Source organism: Prenolepis imparis, unplaced genomic scaffold (assembly GCF_030444845.1).
Source record: "Prenolepis imparis isolate NDT839.2.m4 unplaced genomic scaffold, iyPreImpa1.0 SCAF_8, whole genome shotgun sequence".
In the NCBI taxonomy this organism is placed as follows: Eukaryota; Metazoa; Arthropoda; class Insecta; order Hymenoptera; family Formicidae; genus Prenolepis; species Prenolepis imparis.
The window spans coordinates 16,521,786-16,543,520 of NW_028141166.1; the positions used below are offsets into that span (position 1 = coordinate 16,521,786).

Consider the following 21,735-nt stretch of genomic DNA (forward strand, 5'->3'; position numbering starts at 1 on the left):
GCAATGCGAGATAAGCAATATTCAGCGATATATATCCTATTTTACAGTTAACCAAGGGAAGGCCTCTCCTTCTCTATAGCATTTCGATATCGCATACGCAATGTATCTGACTCTGTGGCTGCGTGGGACTAGGTGGACGATCGCGATGATTAATGGCTATTAAAAGAGAAGAGATTGAAAAGAGAGAAAGAGAGAAATAGGGAGGGAGAGAGAGAGGGATAAACGCGTTATATACACACATATAAATATACTGAACAGAAAACGGCTCTAGGAGCGCGACAACAGCGAGCGTCGCACCCTTGCATGGCCCGCAGAACGACTCTACGCGGTATGCGTATTGTATGGTAATGTCGCTCATGTACCTACTCCAATATTTATTCGTCGTCGTTATAACACGCTTTTACTCTGCCCGGCACCATCCATCTCTCGCCCATTCCGGAGCACCATGATCTTCTCTCTTGTACGAGAGAGACGAGTCTCGTGGCCGCCGTCCGATTTAGATATATGAAGAAAGTCGCATCTGGAACTCACTTCCTGGGTGTATTAACCGTTACTACACAGAGAGAATTTTCTCTTAGAATTTATCTTGAAAATCATGGTAATCGTGGGATAATATGGTATGGAAAGAATTTGATGAGAATTTCTCTGATGAATATTTGTCACAATAAAAATAATAATATCTATCACAATAAAATATAAAACATGTTTGATTAATTTTACTATGCAGTTTAGTAAAATTAATCAAACATGTTTTATATTTTATTGTGATATAGATATTATTATTTTTATGATAAATGTGATAAATATTAATGAGAGAAATTCTCATAAAATTCTTTCCATATCATATTGTCCCACGATTTTTAGGGTAAATTTTAAGAGAAAATTCTCTCAGTGTATAAATCGCGTGACACTTCACCGATGAGAATAACAAAATTGCTCCAAGAATTTAATTAGGAAAGTTTTACAAATAACACCATGTTAAACGAAGAATAACTCCTCTTTTTGGCAGAAAAAAATATTAATTTTTAAATACATTAATACGATTGACAAAGCAACCGGAAAAAAAATGTTTATATCATGAGAGATATAAAAATCTTTCGGTACTATTGAAAGATTTCCCATTAATTTTGCGATTCAAGAAACATATTACATTCTTATTATTTTAAAAATATCGTGATTTTGATTATCTTTCGCGTAATTAACTGATATTTTTTAATTAGATATTTCCTACCAATATGCTTCTTTTTTATAAGATTATTTTTAGAATGTTCTCTTCTTAGTATCATTCGTTTAATTTACTCAATAATTGTTTTAAATTTATTCAATCTTTATCAATGTATTTATAACATAGTCTTAAACTTTTAATCTCTTCAACTTCCAGAGTCATTTTTTGCAAAAATTAAGTTTTGTCGTTAAGCGAAAGTTTTGCATTCATTTGAATATCTATTTTCCACTCGCGTCCCGCTAGATTTCCAGTGGCGATTTAATGACCGCAATCTTCCACGCCTACACGTGAGGCAAGCTCGTGTTCACGCTGCGGGTAAAGAGCAACATCGAAATGCAGAATACCGCTCTTCATCGAACTCGCGCGGATTATGTGCAGAATGCTATTTCGCCATGTCCGCCTTCAGCGTGTTTTTTTTTCGCTTTATGCGAGTAAACTCGGGCACATCACTCGATTACCGCTGACCTTTCATCCCTTATTATAAAAATAATGTTTTTTAACTTAATAATAAGTTGCAACGCGCAAATATTGTCAACTTTAATAATATTGAAATCAGAACGCCGAACATTGTTTTATATATGGGGGGGAGGTGAATTATGTCGAATATTAGAGCTCTAAAAGCCTAAGAGATAATTAGCTGTATCGGGTGTCTCTCTCTTTTTCTCTATGCAGAAAATAAGTGATTCTTTGCAAAAGTATTTCTGGAGAATTTTCGATTGACGTGCACGTGTATTGACCTGCTTGATACCTCGAAGCAGGCCTGTGACCTCGTTTTTTTAGTCGGTCACGATTAAAATCGGCTATCGGAAGAGCGGATGGGTCTCGTAACCAAGCGTTCGATTCCGGTCAATTGGGATGTCTGCGCGACTACTCGCTCGCTCGCTCGTCCTTTCCTTTTTCGCCCGCAGCGATCGTCCTCTCTCTTTCGTTTCTGCGCAGGTGACAGGTGAAACGACCTATACGCGCAGGACAGCGAGGTCGCGCACACCATTCGCCGAGGATACCTAATTCCGTAGAAAAGGAGAGATACTCAATCGAGAGGCTCTTCTCTTCTGATGGGAATGCCGAGGAGAAACCGATCGCGATCGGAATATCGGAACGCGTTCGTGATCGACGCGAGCGCGAAATTAGACCCGAGATGTGATTTATATACTTATTGTTACGAGGGTGAGATTGCAGCCTCCCTGTACAAACTGACTTCTTGTAAAAGACTTCTTTAAAAAGTCAGAACTTTTTTAAATTTCTTTTATGTCGTAAATTCTCTACTCTTTCAAATTTTATGAAATAGAAAATGTAATAAAATAAATATTTAAAAAATATTTTTAAACAGTTTGTTTTTTATATAAAAAGAAAAATGTTAGGAAGAAAAGCCGTATTAAATATTGCATAGATAATAAAATCTGTAGTTAAAATCGTGATAGATGAATACTTTTTGACAGAAGTTTCTATTTGCTCTCTCTTTCAATTCTTTCGGATTGTTTTGAGATGTGTGTCCACGACGCGACATGTTTATTATACAGCAATAATGAATATAGAAGAGAGAGAAAGAGAGTAGGAATGAGTTAAAGAATGAATCGAAGCTTTTGATTTTTCGCATTTAATCTCAGGAATTCAGTAATAATATGTTTCGCACGATTGGCTAAGAAAACACGCACAGTACTTCCCTCCCTATTAACATTTCTATCAGCGGATAAAAATCCTTTTTTTAGCAGCGACACGCCAAAGGCAACAACACGAAGGTTTAGACACAGCAGATAGTTTAATGCATTAATACGCGCATCACTCACACCATTACGGGCGTATAAACACGGATTTCATAATATTCTGGGCGAAAATGTGCAATCGTTCACGCATCTTGGACCGATAATCAATGGTTCGTGCATATAGTTCTACATCTAAACAAGTTTAAAAAACAAAGAAAAATCTGTGTTGACCTATTTTATTCCCGCATTTCAAAAAAAAAAAAAAAGACTAAAATCGATATGACTATATTTGTTTCATTAAATTCAAATTAAAATGATGGCACAGCAGGGACTATCTTCCTTCGTAATTAGAGAGGCGAAAGTGGTTATAAATGCGCGCATATGTCCTCGTAAACGTATAATTACCGCTTGTCTCCACGTCGGCAGGATCAGAAGCCGGTAAATAGGAATCTTATACGATTACTTAACGTAAATAATTGGCGTCGGGGGAACGAGTAATGTTACTTAATGTAACTGTTGCCACCGACGCCGTCACTTGAATCGACGTATTTCAATCGTTTGACGTTCGTCGTGTTACAAGTGAGACTGAAATCGATTTATTTGCATCTAATTCTATAATCAATCATGAAAAAATGTGGACACTTTAATAAAGTTCTTCTAATAATTTCGTAGCTTTTCGCGTTATCATTTTTTCAGTTAATTATAAAAATAGATATATAACAAATAGATAAACGCTCTTTTCACACTTTGTAATATGGTCCAATCGAGATTCAGAAGCGAGATTTATTCGAGTGTGGAATTAATTATACGACTTTTTCTGGAGCTGCGCGTCAAGGTAGATATGTCATTAGTTCTAATCGGTCGACGCATGACTTATGTACGATAAATCGATAAGATAATTGACACGTTTGTTGCGAAAACACGTACTCCCCCAGACCCCCGGAATATCTACGCGTCAACGCGAACTATCGTGCAAGTAAGAAAACGCGCAACTTGGACAAGCTTTTTTTATACATTTGTTTTCCCATCGGTGTTTATGAGCGGAATTAATAAACGACACATTGACATCTTATCTGCTTTACGCTGACGTTCTCAAGAAAGTACTATTAAGAACCTGTCCTCTAACATAAAAACAGTTGTAAGCGTTTTCTATTTTTAATGCTGCGTATATTTCCGTACAAATGACGTTTCTCCTGGAAAACGCAGTCCTTAAACGACGCGATAGAATTTTTTTATTCGATAATAATTACACGTATGTATCTTTTTTTAATTATTACGATTGCTTTGAAAAGGCGAATATACATAGCTTGACGAATTATTTTTGTTTATGATCTGTTTATTATTATATCATTATTTATCGTTATATTTCGTACAAACTTTGTTGTATTTCATAAGTAACGTGTAGCAGTGCAGATATTTGCCATATCAAGTATTACGAATATTAAAGTGTTATTAAAAAGTTTATAATTATATCAAAAGTGTGTCAAATGTGTTTTTGAGTGTCACAGAATCTTTATATGGAAAATACATAGATTCACTATAAATGTTATATAAATTCAAGTAACAACGTCTTTTATTAACGCATTTTTATAAAGATAAAACTTTATAGCAGCACGATAGAATGCGTTGACAGAGATGTTTTCGCTTTTGAAAGACGAGTCCCTGCATGAAATTCGCGCGAAAATAAATCACACGATCGATAAAAGATCGGCGAGAAAAAATTCGCTGAGGTCCCGATATGCGCTAAATGGTGAGAGAAAGAAAGACGCGGAAGATTATTAATATATGCCCGATATATGCGAGATAAAGCGCTACGAGGACAATGATAAAGCGCATATAGTAGCCACAAAGTAAATAACAGGAAGCAGATATGAGATCTAGAAAAAAATCCCTCGACCCGTTAACCAACGACTTCTGACCAAGGCCAAGCAACGTTGTTAACGACTTTGTAGGCTCGGCTTTCAACCGGTGCCCGTACGTCCATCGCGGTGATTCTGCATTAGTCATCTGTCAAACACCCATGAAGCCCATATTACGTGCGGGCGTGCAGCCTCTCATAAGCCTTATTTTTATTCCCCGCATTCACGCTCCTTTAATATTTCTCTCTCTCTCTTTCTCTCTCATTTTTATACTTGCAATGATAAACATTTTTCTACAGAGAGAATTTTCTTTTAGAATTTACCCTGAAAATCATGGTAATGGGGTAACAATATGGTGTGGAAAGAATTTTATGAGAATTTCTCTGATTAATATTTATCACAATAAAAAATAATATCTATCACAATAAAATATAAAATATGTTTGATTAATTTTACTAAAAGTATAGTAAAATTTACTAAAAGTATGGTAAAATTAATCAAACATATTTTAAAAATTCTTTCCATACCATATCGTCCCACGATTACCATGATTTTCAGGGTAAATTCTAAAAGAAAGTTCTATCTGTGTACATAATTGAAAATTTTGCTAGAGAGATCTAATATTAAAAATTTAACATTTTTATATATAATATAATGCAGCAATAAGTTTCTAAATCTATTGTATAAGTCTTTGAAGAATTTAAAATTTTGTAAATGCGTACTATAAATCCGTATGATTTCACGCAAATAATAATAGACAACTGGCTGCGTTCTCCATCGCTTTTCTCCGGATAATAGTAACGGTCATGTAGTAGAGATCCTTTTGTTCTCCGTTAGATGATCGGTCATATGAACGATAGAGAGTAGGGATCATAAATCAGTGAAATTGCACGATGGCGTAACGAAATTTTAAAACGCCTTCTCTTTTGAAAAAAAAATTCGCTAACAGAGGTGCTTTGCGCAACGCATAAAGTTTTGATTCTAGCATTACTTCTGCTCAGTAATTTGTTATTGCTATCTACAGCTATTTCCCACAGTTGTAGGAATAAGTGAAGAAATCACCGAGTTTTAAATATTGCAGTATATTTAATATCATATTTCGCGCGCGGGTTATTTTTTGCTCCGTAAAGATTAGCATACGTAAATACTTTATATTAATTATCAATTTTGAACATTGTCACACTGCAGTTTTGAAAGCAGTATTGCTGTTACTTTGCTTTAATGTGATTTTGCGATGAAAATATAACGTGTCATGTCACGTGTCAAATGAAAATGCAACTGCATTATTTCGTATAAATAAACTCCGTTATTGAAAGCTGAAGTTTGCTCGTGTCGATATTTGCCTAAAATAAAAGTAACCTGCGAGATCTAAAAATAAGCTACATTATTTGCGTGCAACTTCGATTATTGAAATTGGCCTAGGGTTAAAAACAAGTTACAAAGTATATAATATTCATTTGCTGAGTTTAAAAAATGCGCGGAATCAATTATGTTTTTACGAATGATGCTTTTAAAAACACGCAATATCCGCGTAGATTACAATGCGTTTGCCTTGAATCCGAGCGACAAATCGGACATAAATTGCGTATTTGCATACATTACATAAATCAGAACCATATATCGACTGCCAATGATCTTATCGTATAGATCGGTTTAACGGTTTGTAATGCTAAAAAGGATTCTTTGAAAAATATTCAGTCATGGAAATATTTACGATTGGTTGATTTTTCTGTTCACTCACCATCACTGATCATGGACAATGCACAGTTGAAAAATTTGTGTTAAATTTAACAAATATCACCTGTCCCAAACGGTCCACAGAAATTTTTGTGTTAATTTAACATAATATGGATATGTTAAATGGTGACACGAATATTGTGTTAATATTTTAACATAAAATAAATGCAAACTTCAAATAAACTTAAAATAAATTTTGTGTAAAATTAACATAGTTTTAATGTAAAAATTAACTAAAAAAATGGTTAATTTTACATTTTATCACCCCCACTTATATTATAAAGTAAAATTAACATTTTTTTTCTGTAAATTTTAACAGATAAATCTTGTCACTAATAATACGGAACATATTTATTGTGTAAAATTAAAAATAGATATACATTGTGTTATTTTTACACTTTTTTTTAGTTGTTTTAATAATTTAACATTTGAGTCCAATTAACATAACAGCAATATGTTAAATTAACACATGAATGTGTTAAATATTTAACACAAAAATTTTAACGGGGACCGTTTTTAACAAGAAAACACAAATTTTCCAACTGTGTGCAATTTCAATTCCAATCGTGAAATAATTCATAGAATTCTTGCTAATTTTTTTAGATGTGAATACTATGCTCTTATTTGTTAAATAATTCAAAATCATCGTATATTAAAAATTCCATATATGACTTTTTAATAATTTAGCTAATATTTTTTTAATACAATGTTTAAGGATAAAAATATTTCTATTCTATTTTTTGAGTATATATTCTATTTTCTTTTCTCTATTATTTTGTATTATTTATTATTTAATGTATTTTTTTGTTGCATTAACCCGAAATTCGATTCGAGAAATTTATCATTGACAAAAAAATTAAAAATATTTTCGTGTTTTTTTTATCCGAGTTACTACATAAATGATGACTTTTCGGCCTTGAGTTATATCCCGGACGACAAATAAGATTCTACAATCCGTAAACAATTCGCAAGTGATGAGTGACTTGTAGGTGTTACGACGTCGCCGTTTGTCGTTGTCGAGCTCTGTACATGCCAAAGGCGGCACCGAAAAACTAGGAGAAAGTACTTGTGTGTCTTCGAGAATGGGTAATGGTGGGATGAGAGAAGGTGGAATAGAGAGGGAAGAGATGGAGGAAGGGAAAGAACGACCTTCCCGGTTCTCCAGCTTCATGTCTAGGTGCATCTCTTTCTTTTTCTCTCCTTAACTCTCCTCTATCCCCTCGAACTCCCCATTTCGCCATTTTCTTATAACAGACCGCCTAGGTGAGCACACACTACGTATACACACATATATATACATACATAAAACTAAGCGCTAAAGATAACGAGGAGACTCGTTAACGACTTTGTGCAGATCAGAGACGACGACGCTGCTTGCAGGTCGTATATAGACTATCCCACGAAACGATAGAGGGTGGGAGTTCGGGTCAGAAGAGGAAAAGAAGGAGGAAGAAAACGAAAGAGGGAGGGTGTTCTTCTTCTTATACTTCTCTCGCGGGTCGCACCCGACGAGGGTTTACAACCCGACGATGACCCCGCGTGTGACCCCACGACTCGGCGTCGATTCTCTGTATGGCATTATAATCGTGATCGCGCTGCCTACCGGGAAGCAAGACCGTGGAATAGAGAGAAAATCGACGCCAAGTAAAACACTCGCGCGAGCAGTATCGAGATTCGATGCTCGATTGTGCCGAAATCCGGAAGTTATTCCTCGAGCAGGCTTCACTCTCTGTTTCATTTTCCCTTATGTATAAACTTGTACAAGTGCATATTTAATGCAAAAAATTAAGTATAACTGCATATAATGTTATTGTGGATAAAAAATCTACAATTATCATAATTACTCATAAAAGTGGAATATGGATATTTTCGATTTTATATTTTGATTTTATATTTCGATAGAACATGATACAAAATTTATTAATAAACTAATAAAATAATAGATAAACTAGAATAATAGATTTTGTTTTTTATATTTCTGAAAAAAACGAAAGTCAAATCAAATTAAATTTTATGTTAAGTAATCTTGCGTTTATTTTTAAAAATTTCTATTATAATAAATTTTGCTATTTTACTTTAATTCGTGATTTCTTGCGAAATTTTTAAATCAATTTAAAACGAGCAGAAATTATCTGGAAGTGATTTCTTCGATAGCATTAAAAAAAGATCTTTCTAACATTGATATAAATAAAGTCTCTTGAAATGTAACGAAATTAAGTTACATTGATAAAAAGAATGCTAGAATTAGACAGATATAATAAGATACTTCATATTAATGTTTGATCGGATTAAATATAGCCACGATTATGTTTATTACACTCACAAGAGATTTTAATACATATAGCGAGGTATATGTATTATTCGTCTCTAGTATCGTCTTAGTTCTCATCAAGTGGAATACTTAAGACTCACTTATATTATAATATATGCCTCTCGGATATTCACCGTAAAGAAGTATAATAAGCTAATAAGCTGAAGTATTTAGTATATTATCATATATTATTTAAGAAAAAGAGTGCACTTCAAAAAATAACTAAAAAAAATAAATAATTTTCTGAATATTTTGAGATGTATAAAATGATTTTTGAATATATCTAAGTAACTAAAAAATGTTCAGCATATAAAACTTTTGACACACTGTTCTATAAAATCATTTTCGATTTTTGAATTTTTTTTCTTAAAAACTACTTGTTAAATTATCATTTTTTCATCTGTTCAGAAATGAATAAATTATAATTTGATCGGTATAAGAAAAGAATTTTAATTTTATAAAAAGTTATAAACGATTAAGTCAAAAAATTGACTTTATTCAAACCATTATAAAAATTTAGAAAGAGAATTTATTCAGCAAAATACATTGTGATTAAAATATAGTCAAATATATGAAAAAAGGGAAAACAAAAATTATTTAAATATCTTAATCCATTGTTGAGAAAAAGGTATATAAAAATATAATAGATAATTTTGCTATAAAAATGATTTTTGCAACTGCATTCTTTCTTTTAAAGTATACAAAGTGAAATATATACAAACTTATGCTGTTATGTTTAATTTATGCTATTTCTACATTTTATTAGATTTTCTAAATTTAAATAGAAAAATTTTATGTTATTATGTGTTTTTTTATTAATTTTTTAGATTTATTTAATAAATAATTAGTAGGTTTTATCTAAAAATAATTCACCTATAAAAAATTTTATTTATCCTGTTTACTATTTATTTAAGTGAAATATTGATTAGGCAGTTGAATTTTATAGCGGCTTGTGTGACATAAGATATTTTTTTTTAATTTATTACAGTAGTATACTCACTTTGTGTGTATGGGGGACTGCGTTTTATATGTAAGATTTTTGATTACGCTATATCTTATGGGTATTTTTTATGGGTATTGTGTCATGTTTGTTTGATTATATTTAGCGCCGATTTGTTTTTACTTAGCAGAAATCTTTTCATTCCTTTTTGGTCGACGAAATCTCGATTTTAATAAAAACAAAACTCTAGTGTTCTACTATGAATCTCGTTCAAGGATATCTTCAATCTTTGGGAGATGCTCTCACATTAGCATAATTACCATATAAAAAAGTGCTAAATTTCTATGAAACAGAGAACCAGTATAAGATCAAGCTGTTTTGTGGATCCCGCAGGTAGTCCATTCCGGTTTTGCAATATTGTTGATTGAAATCAAAAGTGGTCAGTGGTCAACCCTATTCAAGTATAACGGTATCGCGAAATTTCTACTTCTCGACTCTATTCATTCGCATAATTTCATCACGTTGAATGTTTCGCAAGATTCATCTGGTCATTAACAAATTTATAAACTGTCCATAAAAGAAATCCTTGATTTAAAGAGAGAGAACTAGATATTTAATAGATCGACACAAAATCCTTCAATAAATTTAACATATATTTTCCGTACATTATCGAAATGCAATTTTACATTGTTTTATAAACATTCTATTAATTCTCAAAGGTAAAGAGAGTGAATCGTGCTTGTTTTTCGTTAAGAACATCTTAAATCATACCGATTTCGGTACGATTGTAGCTCGAATCTTGACGTTACGAGTTAGAAATCCCTCCAAGGATAGTTGATCGAAGATCGGGACGCTCTCTCATTAGCATAGCAACGCGGAAACATAGAGATGCATGTACGCGCGCGAAACTCACGCTCTCATCTTTGCGGCTCTTCTCGCGTATATGCGTGTATGCGTGTCGCGCACGTATGTCGACACGCTCGCATCTCGTACATCCGTGTATGAGCAATTGCGATCTCCGGTGCGTGTGCACGTCGCGAGATCGATCGATCGTCAATGGAGATAGCGTCGCGAGGCAAATTATAGAAAACGCCGAGACGTGCGCCTCGCACAATATGTAAATAATAGCGCTCTTCCATGTAGAATTTCCCATTTACCCAAATACGCATGAGTACGTATATGTCCGGTATACGAGTGTCCGCGAGATCAGAGAAAAATAAAATTTTAATTTTAATATAAAATTAAAGATAAAAATATATAATGATGCGCAATATATCTCTCACGTAGAAAAAAAAGATGAGAAATGATTTCTTTCGTACGAAATATACATATTTATAAATTTAAAAGAGAGATAATATTGATTTTTCGAACTTTTTATAAATTTTGCACAGAGTGTGTATAATAGTTATTTTTATTTGGTTCTCTCTTTAATTAGCATACATACAGTTAAAAAAATTGAAGAGAATAATGTAGAGAAATTTCTGCTTATCATGATCTACATGAGAAGTCGATAGTGCATTAATATATTCGGTTAGAAAAAGAAGTTTAACGACTACGATAATGTTGCAACTGTACATATATACATATATTATGAAAATGTATACTGACTGATTATGAGCTACAATGAATCTGACAATTCTTCACCTCGTAATATCATCCATTAATCATAGTAAGCCAATTATAATGAATGATTTCTCCCAATATTTGCATAGTTCTACATAACGCAAGTATGGTAATCCCATCTGTAAAATCACAACCTTGTAATTACGGCGAATTCTCTCTCATTCATTATTTTTCTCTCGGCTCATTCTAGCAATATTACGATAAATACGCATAGTTAAAAAATTACGATAAAAATGCTAAACTGTATTAAAATAATTTGCACTTCTACATTCATCTCTCTTTCTTAAAATTTTTATTATTTTTAGACATATAAACAATAGGCTCCTATTTTTCTACTTGTATAATATTTAAACTTGTTTATTTTTTCATACTACATTTTACATTATATTATCTTCTTTCTAACTTTTTATCAATGATATTTTTTATGCTACTTAATAGTTTTTTATATAATATAATTTTGAATACTACTGATATATTTTACAACTACAAGCATTAAATACTAACGTGAAGTTAAATACTGACGATTAAAATATATTTAATGCTAAAGAAAGTAACTATAATTATGACTTTAAAATCCAAATAAAAAATTAACAATTATTTACTCTATCAATCTTCTGAATAATTATAAAAAATAAAAATCCACACAAGAGAGAATTTCAATATTTCAATGTCTGAATAAGTCTTGATATTTAAATCAGGCAGCTCGTATAATTTTGGTAAATTAAAATTTTATAAAATAATTTTGTAAAATTATAGTAAAATTGATTGTCTACAATTATTTGTATATGATGATAATAAAGACATTACTTACACACAAAACAGACAAAAAATATAAAATCGTATTCATTGAAATTATGCAATATTTAGTTGTTAAAATTTTCTTAATATTCAGTTCTTTAAATTTAAATATTAAAATTTATCGCTTATTTTAGATTGTCAAAATTTATTCTGTATTTTGATTTTTGCAATAGCTGAATATTTATTATCCATTTTAACATCGAAAAATCTCAATTATTATTATTATAGTAATTTGTCGGAGAAATCGACAGAGAAATAACATGTAGTTTGAAAAATCTCAAATTCTACTGAATAATTCTGTTTGAAATTGTCGAGAAATTCCCTATGCATATGGATTTTCGAATTGTATGCCACAAAAAGCATCAACAGATGCGCGCAGGAAGAGAGGGTGGATAGTTAATAGCAAGAGAAAGAGAGATGGAAAGATCGAAAAAGAGAAAGAGAGAGAAAGAGAGACACGGATGGAAGCTGGAGAGACTGCGAACGCGCATTACGTACTGAAGAGAGAGTCGTTTCTCGAGCTCGTGTACCGCGCCATGCTGTCGGGTCGATCGTCCTCCTCCGTGAAGTCGACCGCTCGCTTTCCCTTTCACACGCGGCGCTAATCGCCCATCGTTCTCTGATCTATCGAGCCGGGGAGAGAGAAAAAGCGAGAGCGATAAAAAGACAGAAAGAGAGAAGGAGATAATAGACTCTATAAGACTTTAAGATTTATATTAAGTATAATAATTTTTTTACAAGTATACAGACACGCGGTATTGCTTATAAATTTTCTGAAAGAGTAAGAGTCTGCAAGCCAGTGCAAAACACGTACAAAGCACTCTTTAGCTAACAGGAGAATAATTTTCCCTTAATCTTACGATCGGTGACGTTTGGTGAACTATATTTCTTTATTATGAATAATGCAAAAATATTTTTAGATAAATTAGATGCATCTAGTGAATGTTATATAAGGCACTTATAATGTTTAAAATGTAAAGTCTAATATATATACGTGGGAAGATGCACGACGGCAGTTCGCGATCAAAAATGCAACTCGGCGGATGCGTCGACTTTCTTCGAGACTATGAATTATATTAGGCAAGGCGGCTGCCGCCTATACGAGAGATAATACAAGAAACGTAAAGCACAGTTAAGTCATGTCACACCGTCAGCTATGCGTTTTCTTTCGTTTCGGACACGGAGAACTTTGCGGCACCTGGCGTCACACCTTACTCGTGGGAAGGTGGCAACAGGATTTTCAACTGTTCATTTATTTAGCACGACCGAAAACAATTATTAGACAACGATAAAGATCAGAAAACACATGTAAGATTAATTGAATCGTTGACCTTAAAGAGAGCTTTATTTAAAAAAGTTTAGAAATAGATTTTTACTATATATGATAGCCTTTTATTTAGATTCATATTTGCATTTGTTAAGATTCTATTCCGATCACCGGAAAGTATCCGGTCAGTATACAGAAATACTGATAATAAAATGCTTTTATGCAATTAAAAAGTTATATAATAAAATGTCTTTTGTATTTTTTGAATAAGATTTATGGATTTTTTTTTTTTTTTGTTGGAATAATTGATTTGATTTGTTATTATTAATCCTTAATTGGTGATATTAATTTATTTTATCCTTTTATATTTTTTACGCAGAAAGTATAAAGATATTCATCAATGGAGATACGATATCAACTCGAAACGAGCTGAATGCTCTTTTAAATGACATTCAACAACAATCGGAATGAAAAATAAAACAAGTAAACGATATTATATAGACCGGCATCCTGGGTTAATCCTGTTAAAGGTTAATCCTTTAAAGTCGACCATATAATGTAGTAATTTAGAAAAACTAATCTAAGAATAAAAATACATGTATTTTTGAATCCTAAAGTTCTATACTATAAAAGTCATTAAAAGTGTTTTTTAAATAAATATTAATGAAATATTTATTCACTGATTGCTCATTATTTTTTTGCGAATCTCGTGAGGATGAACTTTATTGAAATTCAGAGATAATGTTTTTACCAACAATCAAGTTCTACTCTTTGCGAACAATTAACAATACGATTTGTTTAACTCATTGGTTTGACATTATTTTTCAAGTATTTGTCAACGGATTCATGAGCATGTCGTCCACGTGGTATGTTGCTATTTCACGGCACTCGTTAATGCAATCCGTTACGATTGCTTCGACGCATTTTGGTGAATAAATTCACGTCGTGGGATGTGAATGAAAAGTCGGCGGGTCGCGGCGATGGTTAATCGGAGATTAACGGCATCTTAAGTGCAATTTTAAACCCCGGTCGTTTTAGAGCGAATAGTTTTCTGGCGCGAATAATCGCCGATCGAAGTCGCATGAAAGCGGCAGTTATCCAATTTCCATTCCGTGGAATGACTTTGCATACCACCCGCACGGTTTCATGTGCACACCAATTCAAGCGACACCCACGGTGTGACACGGACGCCCACTCGATTTGTTAATTGACGTTTTGTTAATCTTATATATACGCGACGAATCGATACGGGAATCGTCGCTAATGCTCGTTTCGTGATCTTATTCGGTCGATTAAGCTCCTCGCACTCGATACCTCTGTGATTTTTCAGTCAGCTGTGAAAATCTTTAACTACGCCACGAGATAATGCTCCTTTAAGATCACCGATAAAAATAGAAATTTATTGCAATTACGACATGTTGCGTGGATTTATTATTTTTATAATAAATGGTGGAAAATGTATGAAAATATATTAATTGACAGCGAAAAATCTTTATTCGATTATTTATGTAAACTTTTCTCTATTATAGTTCAATATATATATACATAACATTTGTAAATATAAAGGGTTGTATAATCTTATATATTATTTTTATAATCTCACTTTTTCTCCTCCCCCCCCACACATATATATGTGTAACTTTTTAAAATATATCGTATTTAATGTTTTATTACATTATTGTTCATCATTTTTGCTTAGTAGAAGCGTAAATTTGAAATATGTACGTGAGAGAATCGAACTCAAAAATTATAATTAATTTAATCTGTGATTGTAATTCTTACAATAGTTTCGAAAATGTCTCTCTCTCTCAACTGTGAACTATATTGTTTAATCAGGACAATAAATATTTCGGCTTCAACATAAAGTGCTTTTTAAATATCAAAGGTACATGAATGTATATACATATTATCGAGACTTTACAACATTTCTATATATATATATAGTTAGAAATAATAGAAAATGAATATATATGTAGAATATATTAAATTACGTATATCCCCCTTACTCTGCAAATAATTAACAGTACGTTCGTAATTAATTGATTTGACATTATTTCCCAAGTATATATTATACTGTGAATTTGAAAAAAGTTTTTTTTAGCAAAAATAAATAATCGATTATAGTTTTTTCGCTGTCAATTTTAAGATATTCTCTTTGTAATATTTCTTATTCACTAATTAAAAATGATTATGACAAATAATCGTGATTTTTAAATAATCGAAATGTTTATATTTAATTTATCGTTAGATCGAACCACTTCTCTACGTTTCTTATTAAAAGACCACACTCGATATTTAGAATAGATGCTACCACGACCGATTAATATAGATCTTGTAAGCCTGATACTCTTTACTGTTCACGCAGACACATCGTTCACTAGTTCCGATTAGGTACGCTTTTAAATACCAGTATAAAATAGAGATATTATAATAATCGATGATAATATGTAGCTGCTTTTTATTAACGCGACGTTGAAAAAAAAGAAAAGTTACCCTCTTAGATCGATTCACTGACACGCGCCGCGATTCCATTATAGAGAAGCAGCCCACGTATTCAGCACCACGCTTTAATCTCATTCACGCTGAAAGGGAAATTACGCTCTCATACGCTGCTCTCGGAATTATATATTATACATACTTTGCGAGAGGAACGCTTATACCTTATTCACGAAAGTGTATACATATACGCAACGCATCTAATTTCAACATGGGCGTAAATAGGGATTTCTCGAACAATTTAGGTACGATAATATCTAAGGAACCTTTTATATACGAGTATATATATTTCGATGTAGGGGATAAAATATATTTCTCTTTTAATAAGTAAATAAAAGTTAGTCAGACTGGATACTATTATTTTCTTTTATATTAAATGAACATGTAGTATATTAATTTACTTTGTTCGCATATCTTTGCTTCGTTTGTTATATATATTTATAATATTTTTATCAGATAATAGCGACGGTTCACAACTGACCTATCGGTTATATGATACCATACGAAATGGGAAAAGAATAAATTTGAGAACAAAATTACACTTTTTGCAAGTTATTATTTTTATTTTATATTTTTTCTATCTTCCATAATCGATCTTGATTGTTTAAAACTATATGTGAATATTGTTATTGATAGATCACGAGTATTATGTAGCAGTTGAATGTTACACAATGTAATTATTCGCGGTTGAGTACTCTGATAAATACGTGCCGTGCGGAGTAATTAAAAGACTACCATTTTTAAAGTTATTACAAGAACACGTGTAACGGCTACCTTACCGTAATTAGCGTGGCAATAAAAGATTTCAGATTGCAATTAAAGTTATTACAGTGTGCAATAGGAATGTAATTACATATATCCGAACGCGTATTATTAGGATAATCTGTGAGAGGATGAACTAGTAATAATCTTTTGCATTTTCAAGCTTTTTTCGAATTAACTGCTCGCGCTCTGCCTAATTAAATGAACCTTATACAACATTCATATGCATGTGCAATTAAAAGTTTTATTGAGATCAATTTATGAAATATAGATTGTTTTGACATTTTATAACTAGGATATTATCATAATTTTCGCGATTTTTTATCACAAAAATGTTTTTTATCGTGAAAATAAAATATATATTCGAACAAAAAATATTTGTAATTAATTCAACATTTAGAATATAAATAAAATTATTTCTAACGTATATTGGATTTTCGACTGTTTCCTTCTCATCTCTCTTTATCTACTTAAAATTAATAGTAATATTATACTTTAATATAATATATTATATAAAAATACAGAAATATATGTACCTATATATAATTATAGAATAATATTATAATCTTAAAATCACATATACATACAGACAGTCGCCTTTCGTCGTGCAACCCGCGACTTGTGACGCACACGATTGCATAATATCGGCCTCTCACCCTCGCCCGGTTCTTCCTGATTGTGCGAGAAACGGCAACCGGTTTCTTTTCTCTTTCTCGTCCTTCTCCACTACCGAGTCCTGAAACGCACAATCGTCACTTCCTTCTTTCTCGCGAAAATATGGAGAACAGGTGGCTACTTTTAAGTTGTAATTTTTAAACATTACAATTTTAATTCCACAAAATTTAGAGAGTTTATAGGTATATTATTATATATAAATATGTCGTGTTTTTTTTTATACGAGTGTTGTATTTATGCTATCCTTAATAATCATTATATAACTTCTTTACAGGAAAATAAAACTAAAAGAAATAATATAGAGAAAATAGATAAATATACATTCAACCAGCAAATAAATTCTCGATTTTTTTAACACGAAATAAAATTTTTCAATAAAAATATCTTTGCATAAAATAGAGGACAGTTATGAATTTTTAAGCATAGACTTACAATTAAATTAAAAACACTTCACCGATTACTTTGATGTGCACATATATATTATATAGTGGCTGGAATCTTCTGAATCACATGTCATTATTCGTAAAGAATGATCGGAAAGGTAACACAACGACAACGATGGATCATCTTTTACTGCTGGTACTACCTACTATCTCGACTCCTATCGTGCGAATGACAATAAGGCGAGCGCGCTGCTAATGTTTATATACGCGCTAATGTTTATGCGCACACGTCTTGTTATCGTTCGCACAAAGAGACGATCCATCGTTGTCGTTGTATTATCTCTCCAAACGTGATCATTCTTTACGAATAATTGAAGAATTAAGTAAATAAGAATTAAGTTGTATTTTACATATATCGAGAAAGAAAACAATCTGAAATTGTCATTTATAATTACTTCAATTTCTAGCGAATAAACCGCTCAAAACAATTAACGAATAGCATTCGTTTCGATACGATTATAAGTTATTAGTCACGAGAGGTAATTAATCACACGATCTAATAATTAATTCTCAACGACGGATTGTCTCGTACTACTGGCTGGCACTACCTTCTATCTCAACTCCCGCATCGTATGAATGACAATAAGACGAGCGCGCTGCTAATGTTGATACACGCTGACGTTTATGTGCACTCTCGTCTTGTTATTGTTCGCACGATGAGACTCGAGGCAGAGTAGATGCCAGTAGTACGAGACGATCTGTTATTGTCGTTGTATTACCTCTCCAAACGTGATCATTCTTTACAAATCGCGGTAAAATATAAGCTATACTAATGAGCGGCAATGAGTCGAATAAAACAGGATTTCATAGAATATATTTTTTATATATGTATATATTAATATAGACAATATTTAAATCAATAATTGCGATAGTGATCGATATGTCATTTTTAACTAATATACATATCTCGAAGTTGGCGATTTAAATGGATTTTCTAATAAAACTAGAACAATACAAGCGCCATTCTTCGATTTTTAAAAAAATAATATAAAATTTGTTTAAACTCGATTAATATTTTTTAATTTTGCTAATTAAATTTTAAAATAATATGTTAAAAAATTAAAATAGTAATATGTTGTAAGTTGTAAATAATATGTTATAATATCTTATTTTTGATTAATATTTTTTGACAGAAATCAGCTGATAATTGTCAAAAATATTAATCGAATTTAAAGTATTACAACATATTATTTAAAATATATTATTATTTAAAAAATTAATTAGCAAATTAACGCTTTAATCAGCTGATTTTTGTCAAAAAAATATTAATAAAGCAAAAATTTGCTAATTAAATATTCTAGCTTACATATTTATATTTATATTGTGTATGTTATAATTTGCTAATTAAATTTTAAAATAATAATATATGGTAAAAGTTATAAAATAGTAATATGTTGTAAATAATGTTATAATACCTTATTCTCGATTAATATTTTTTCTTCCTAAAGCTATATCTTTTCGAACGAATCTCCTTCGACATTTAATTAATTATTAATATTAAGTCATGTATGTATATAGGTATATAGTATCGCGCGCGCTATTAGAATGAAGTTGCCGACGTTTGTAGAATAGCGGCCATTACCGAAACGCCGCGAGTATCGGGCAGTTGGAGCTGCGTCCCGCTGTGATTAATTAGTAAGCATAATCATTAGAAACCATTTCTAATCTTTGTGTTGTAATATTTATTAATCGCATATCACACTTTCAACGTTATTGTCGTTGAAATCATGTTATGTCATGTTAGTCGTAATTGTTCGAAACGCATATTTCGCGAAAAATTCGATGCAAAATCTCTTGCCAACATAACCCAACTTAATCTGTTGTCGCGCGCGCGAATGTGTTGCGATCCGCGGATATATCTATTGTTGATTCTAGCTTACATATTTATATTGTGCATGTTGTAATGGGAAATAATAAGATTATTCTAATATATGTATGTATTTTATTTGTTACAGATAGCATTGCGATACACAGTGCGATTTACGTGTCGGGAGTGCCGTGTAAAGTATCGCGCCTCGGGAGTGCCGTGTAAAGTTTCGCGCGTCGGGAGTGCCGCGTAAAGTTTCGCGTGTCGGGAGTGCCGCGTAAAGTGTCCGATCGGACAATCGTAATTATTCGTGTTTTCGCGAGTGTCGTGAGTACTACGAAGGAGCAATGTCGACCAAAAGAGGAGGAGGAGGCCCGGGGAGGCATCAGGCAACAGTGGGGCAACTGTGAGGTATGCAATATAAAAATATTTTTTCTAAACTGCATTGTTTATGAGATATTCGACACACACATATGTATGTATATACATAATTATAACAAGAATATTTTGTTTTCAGATCAATGTGCGCTGTGTATTACAACTCCGCTACTGTACGTATCGGTGAGTGAGAAATTGTTAATTTTATTCGTTTATCGCGTACTGCTTTCTAATAAAATATCGTTGACTTTCGAAATCACTTTAAATAGATCGCAATAATAGTCGATAGATGATAATATTTTTTTATGACAGCGCGTATTAGATAGACGGACATGGCACACGATTCGCTAGCATCACGTGTCAAAAACTGGTAGCGATATCCAATTTTTACTCTGTTGTTTCGACAATGAGATGGAAAATAACTGCGACTCTATTCTTGACTCGTTTCTTGAGTTCATTGAATGGTAAAATTGAGGGGGTAAAATATGGCTGAAATATGTGACAATGACATTATAATAAATATGAAATCTTAACTCTTCACTAAATTTACGTATTGAAAATTGACAGATATTACTTTATTCTGCTTATTACTATTTAAAGAAATCTTGTAGAGATTCTGTTTTATATATACGGAATATATAAAATTATACAGATATTTTAAAGCGTAGAAATTAATTATTGATTAGATGATTAATGTATCACAGAGTTCATCCTTATTTTTTTTATTTACTTAATTCTGTGATTCGATTGTTTTACTGCGCTCAATCTGAATTATATTTACATCTTCGAAAAATCGAACGATAAAGCATCAGACGAAATATATTTGTCACTCTAACTTACATTAAAGAAATAATTGTAAAGATCGCTACAAAATCCATAATTTATAATTTAGATTCCTGTCACTTCGAGTCTTGAAGTCATTAAATGAATATATATTACACGAAAAATGCGTTCCGAGACCTATAGTCGTTTTATATGTAATTAATGTGTAATTAGATATATGGCGACGACAGGTCTCGAAAAGCATTTGGCGCGAATTTATTCATTTAATCAAGTAAGAATCGAAGTGAATCGATTCAAATTATAAGTTATCGTTTTGTGTTGCGATTTTTACAGACTAGAATTATTTCTTTAAAAATATTTAGAGTCAAAAATATATTTTGTCCGATACTTTATCGTTAGATTGTTCGATGATCTAAATTATTCTAAATATAATTCGGATTGAGAAGGCAGTAAAACAATCGAATCGCAGGATCGAGTAAATAAAATAAGAACAAGCTTCGTGATACATTAATCGTTTAATAAATAATTAATTTCTATACTTAAAAATACTTGTATAATTTAATATTCCATGTATACAGGATGTTCGATAATAATCGCTGTACCTCTCGTGTGCAGATAGAGCGGGTTAAACAGAGTAAGAAAGTTCTTCACCGTTTTGCGATCTTCGCAATGATTAATGACAAATTAATTTTAAAAAATCGGCCAATCCGCGCGGTGTCATAATAATAAATTTCTCATTAACTATTGCGAAGATCACAAAACGATAGAAGACTTTCCTACTTGATTTAACCCGCTTTATTTACACATGTAATAATATTTAATTGCACACATATACATACTTATACATATATGTATAATGTATTTAATGCTAATTTCTAATAATAGCTTCTAATAATAGTTCTTTGTTCCGTGTATTTTGCATTTATCG

General features: G+C 31.9%; 2 protein-coding genes across 2 annotated transcripts in view; both read left to right on the forward strand.

Annotated features, from left to right (window-relative positions):
- Csn8 (COP9 signalosome subunit 8) overlaps positions 1-19,880 on the forward strand; it is a 44,481-nt gene extending 24,601 nt beyond the window's left edge. The window contains exon 6 of the transcript XR_014425802.1: positions 19,795-19,880. The gene's annotated coding sequence lies outside the window, so the exon portion shown is untranslated. The remainder of the gene's footprint in view (positions 1-19,794) is intronic.
- A 14-nt stretch (positions 19,881-19,894) lies between these two features.
- Hr38 (Hormone receptor-like in 38) overlaps positions 19,895-21,735 on the forward strand; it is a 71,763-nt gene continuing 69,922 nt past the window's right edge. The window contains exons 1-2 of the mRNA XM_083043472.1: positions 19,895-20,057; positions 20,164-20,207. Of these exons, the coding sequence (XP_082899598.1) occupies positions 20,168-20,207 (40 nt within the window). The 5' untranslated portion in view covers positions 19,895-20,057; positions 20,164-20,167. The remainder of the gene's footprint in view (positions 20,058-20,163; positions 20,208-21,735) is intronic.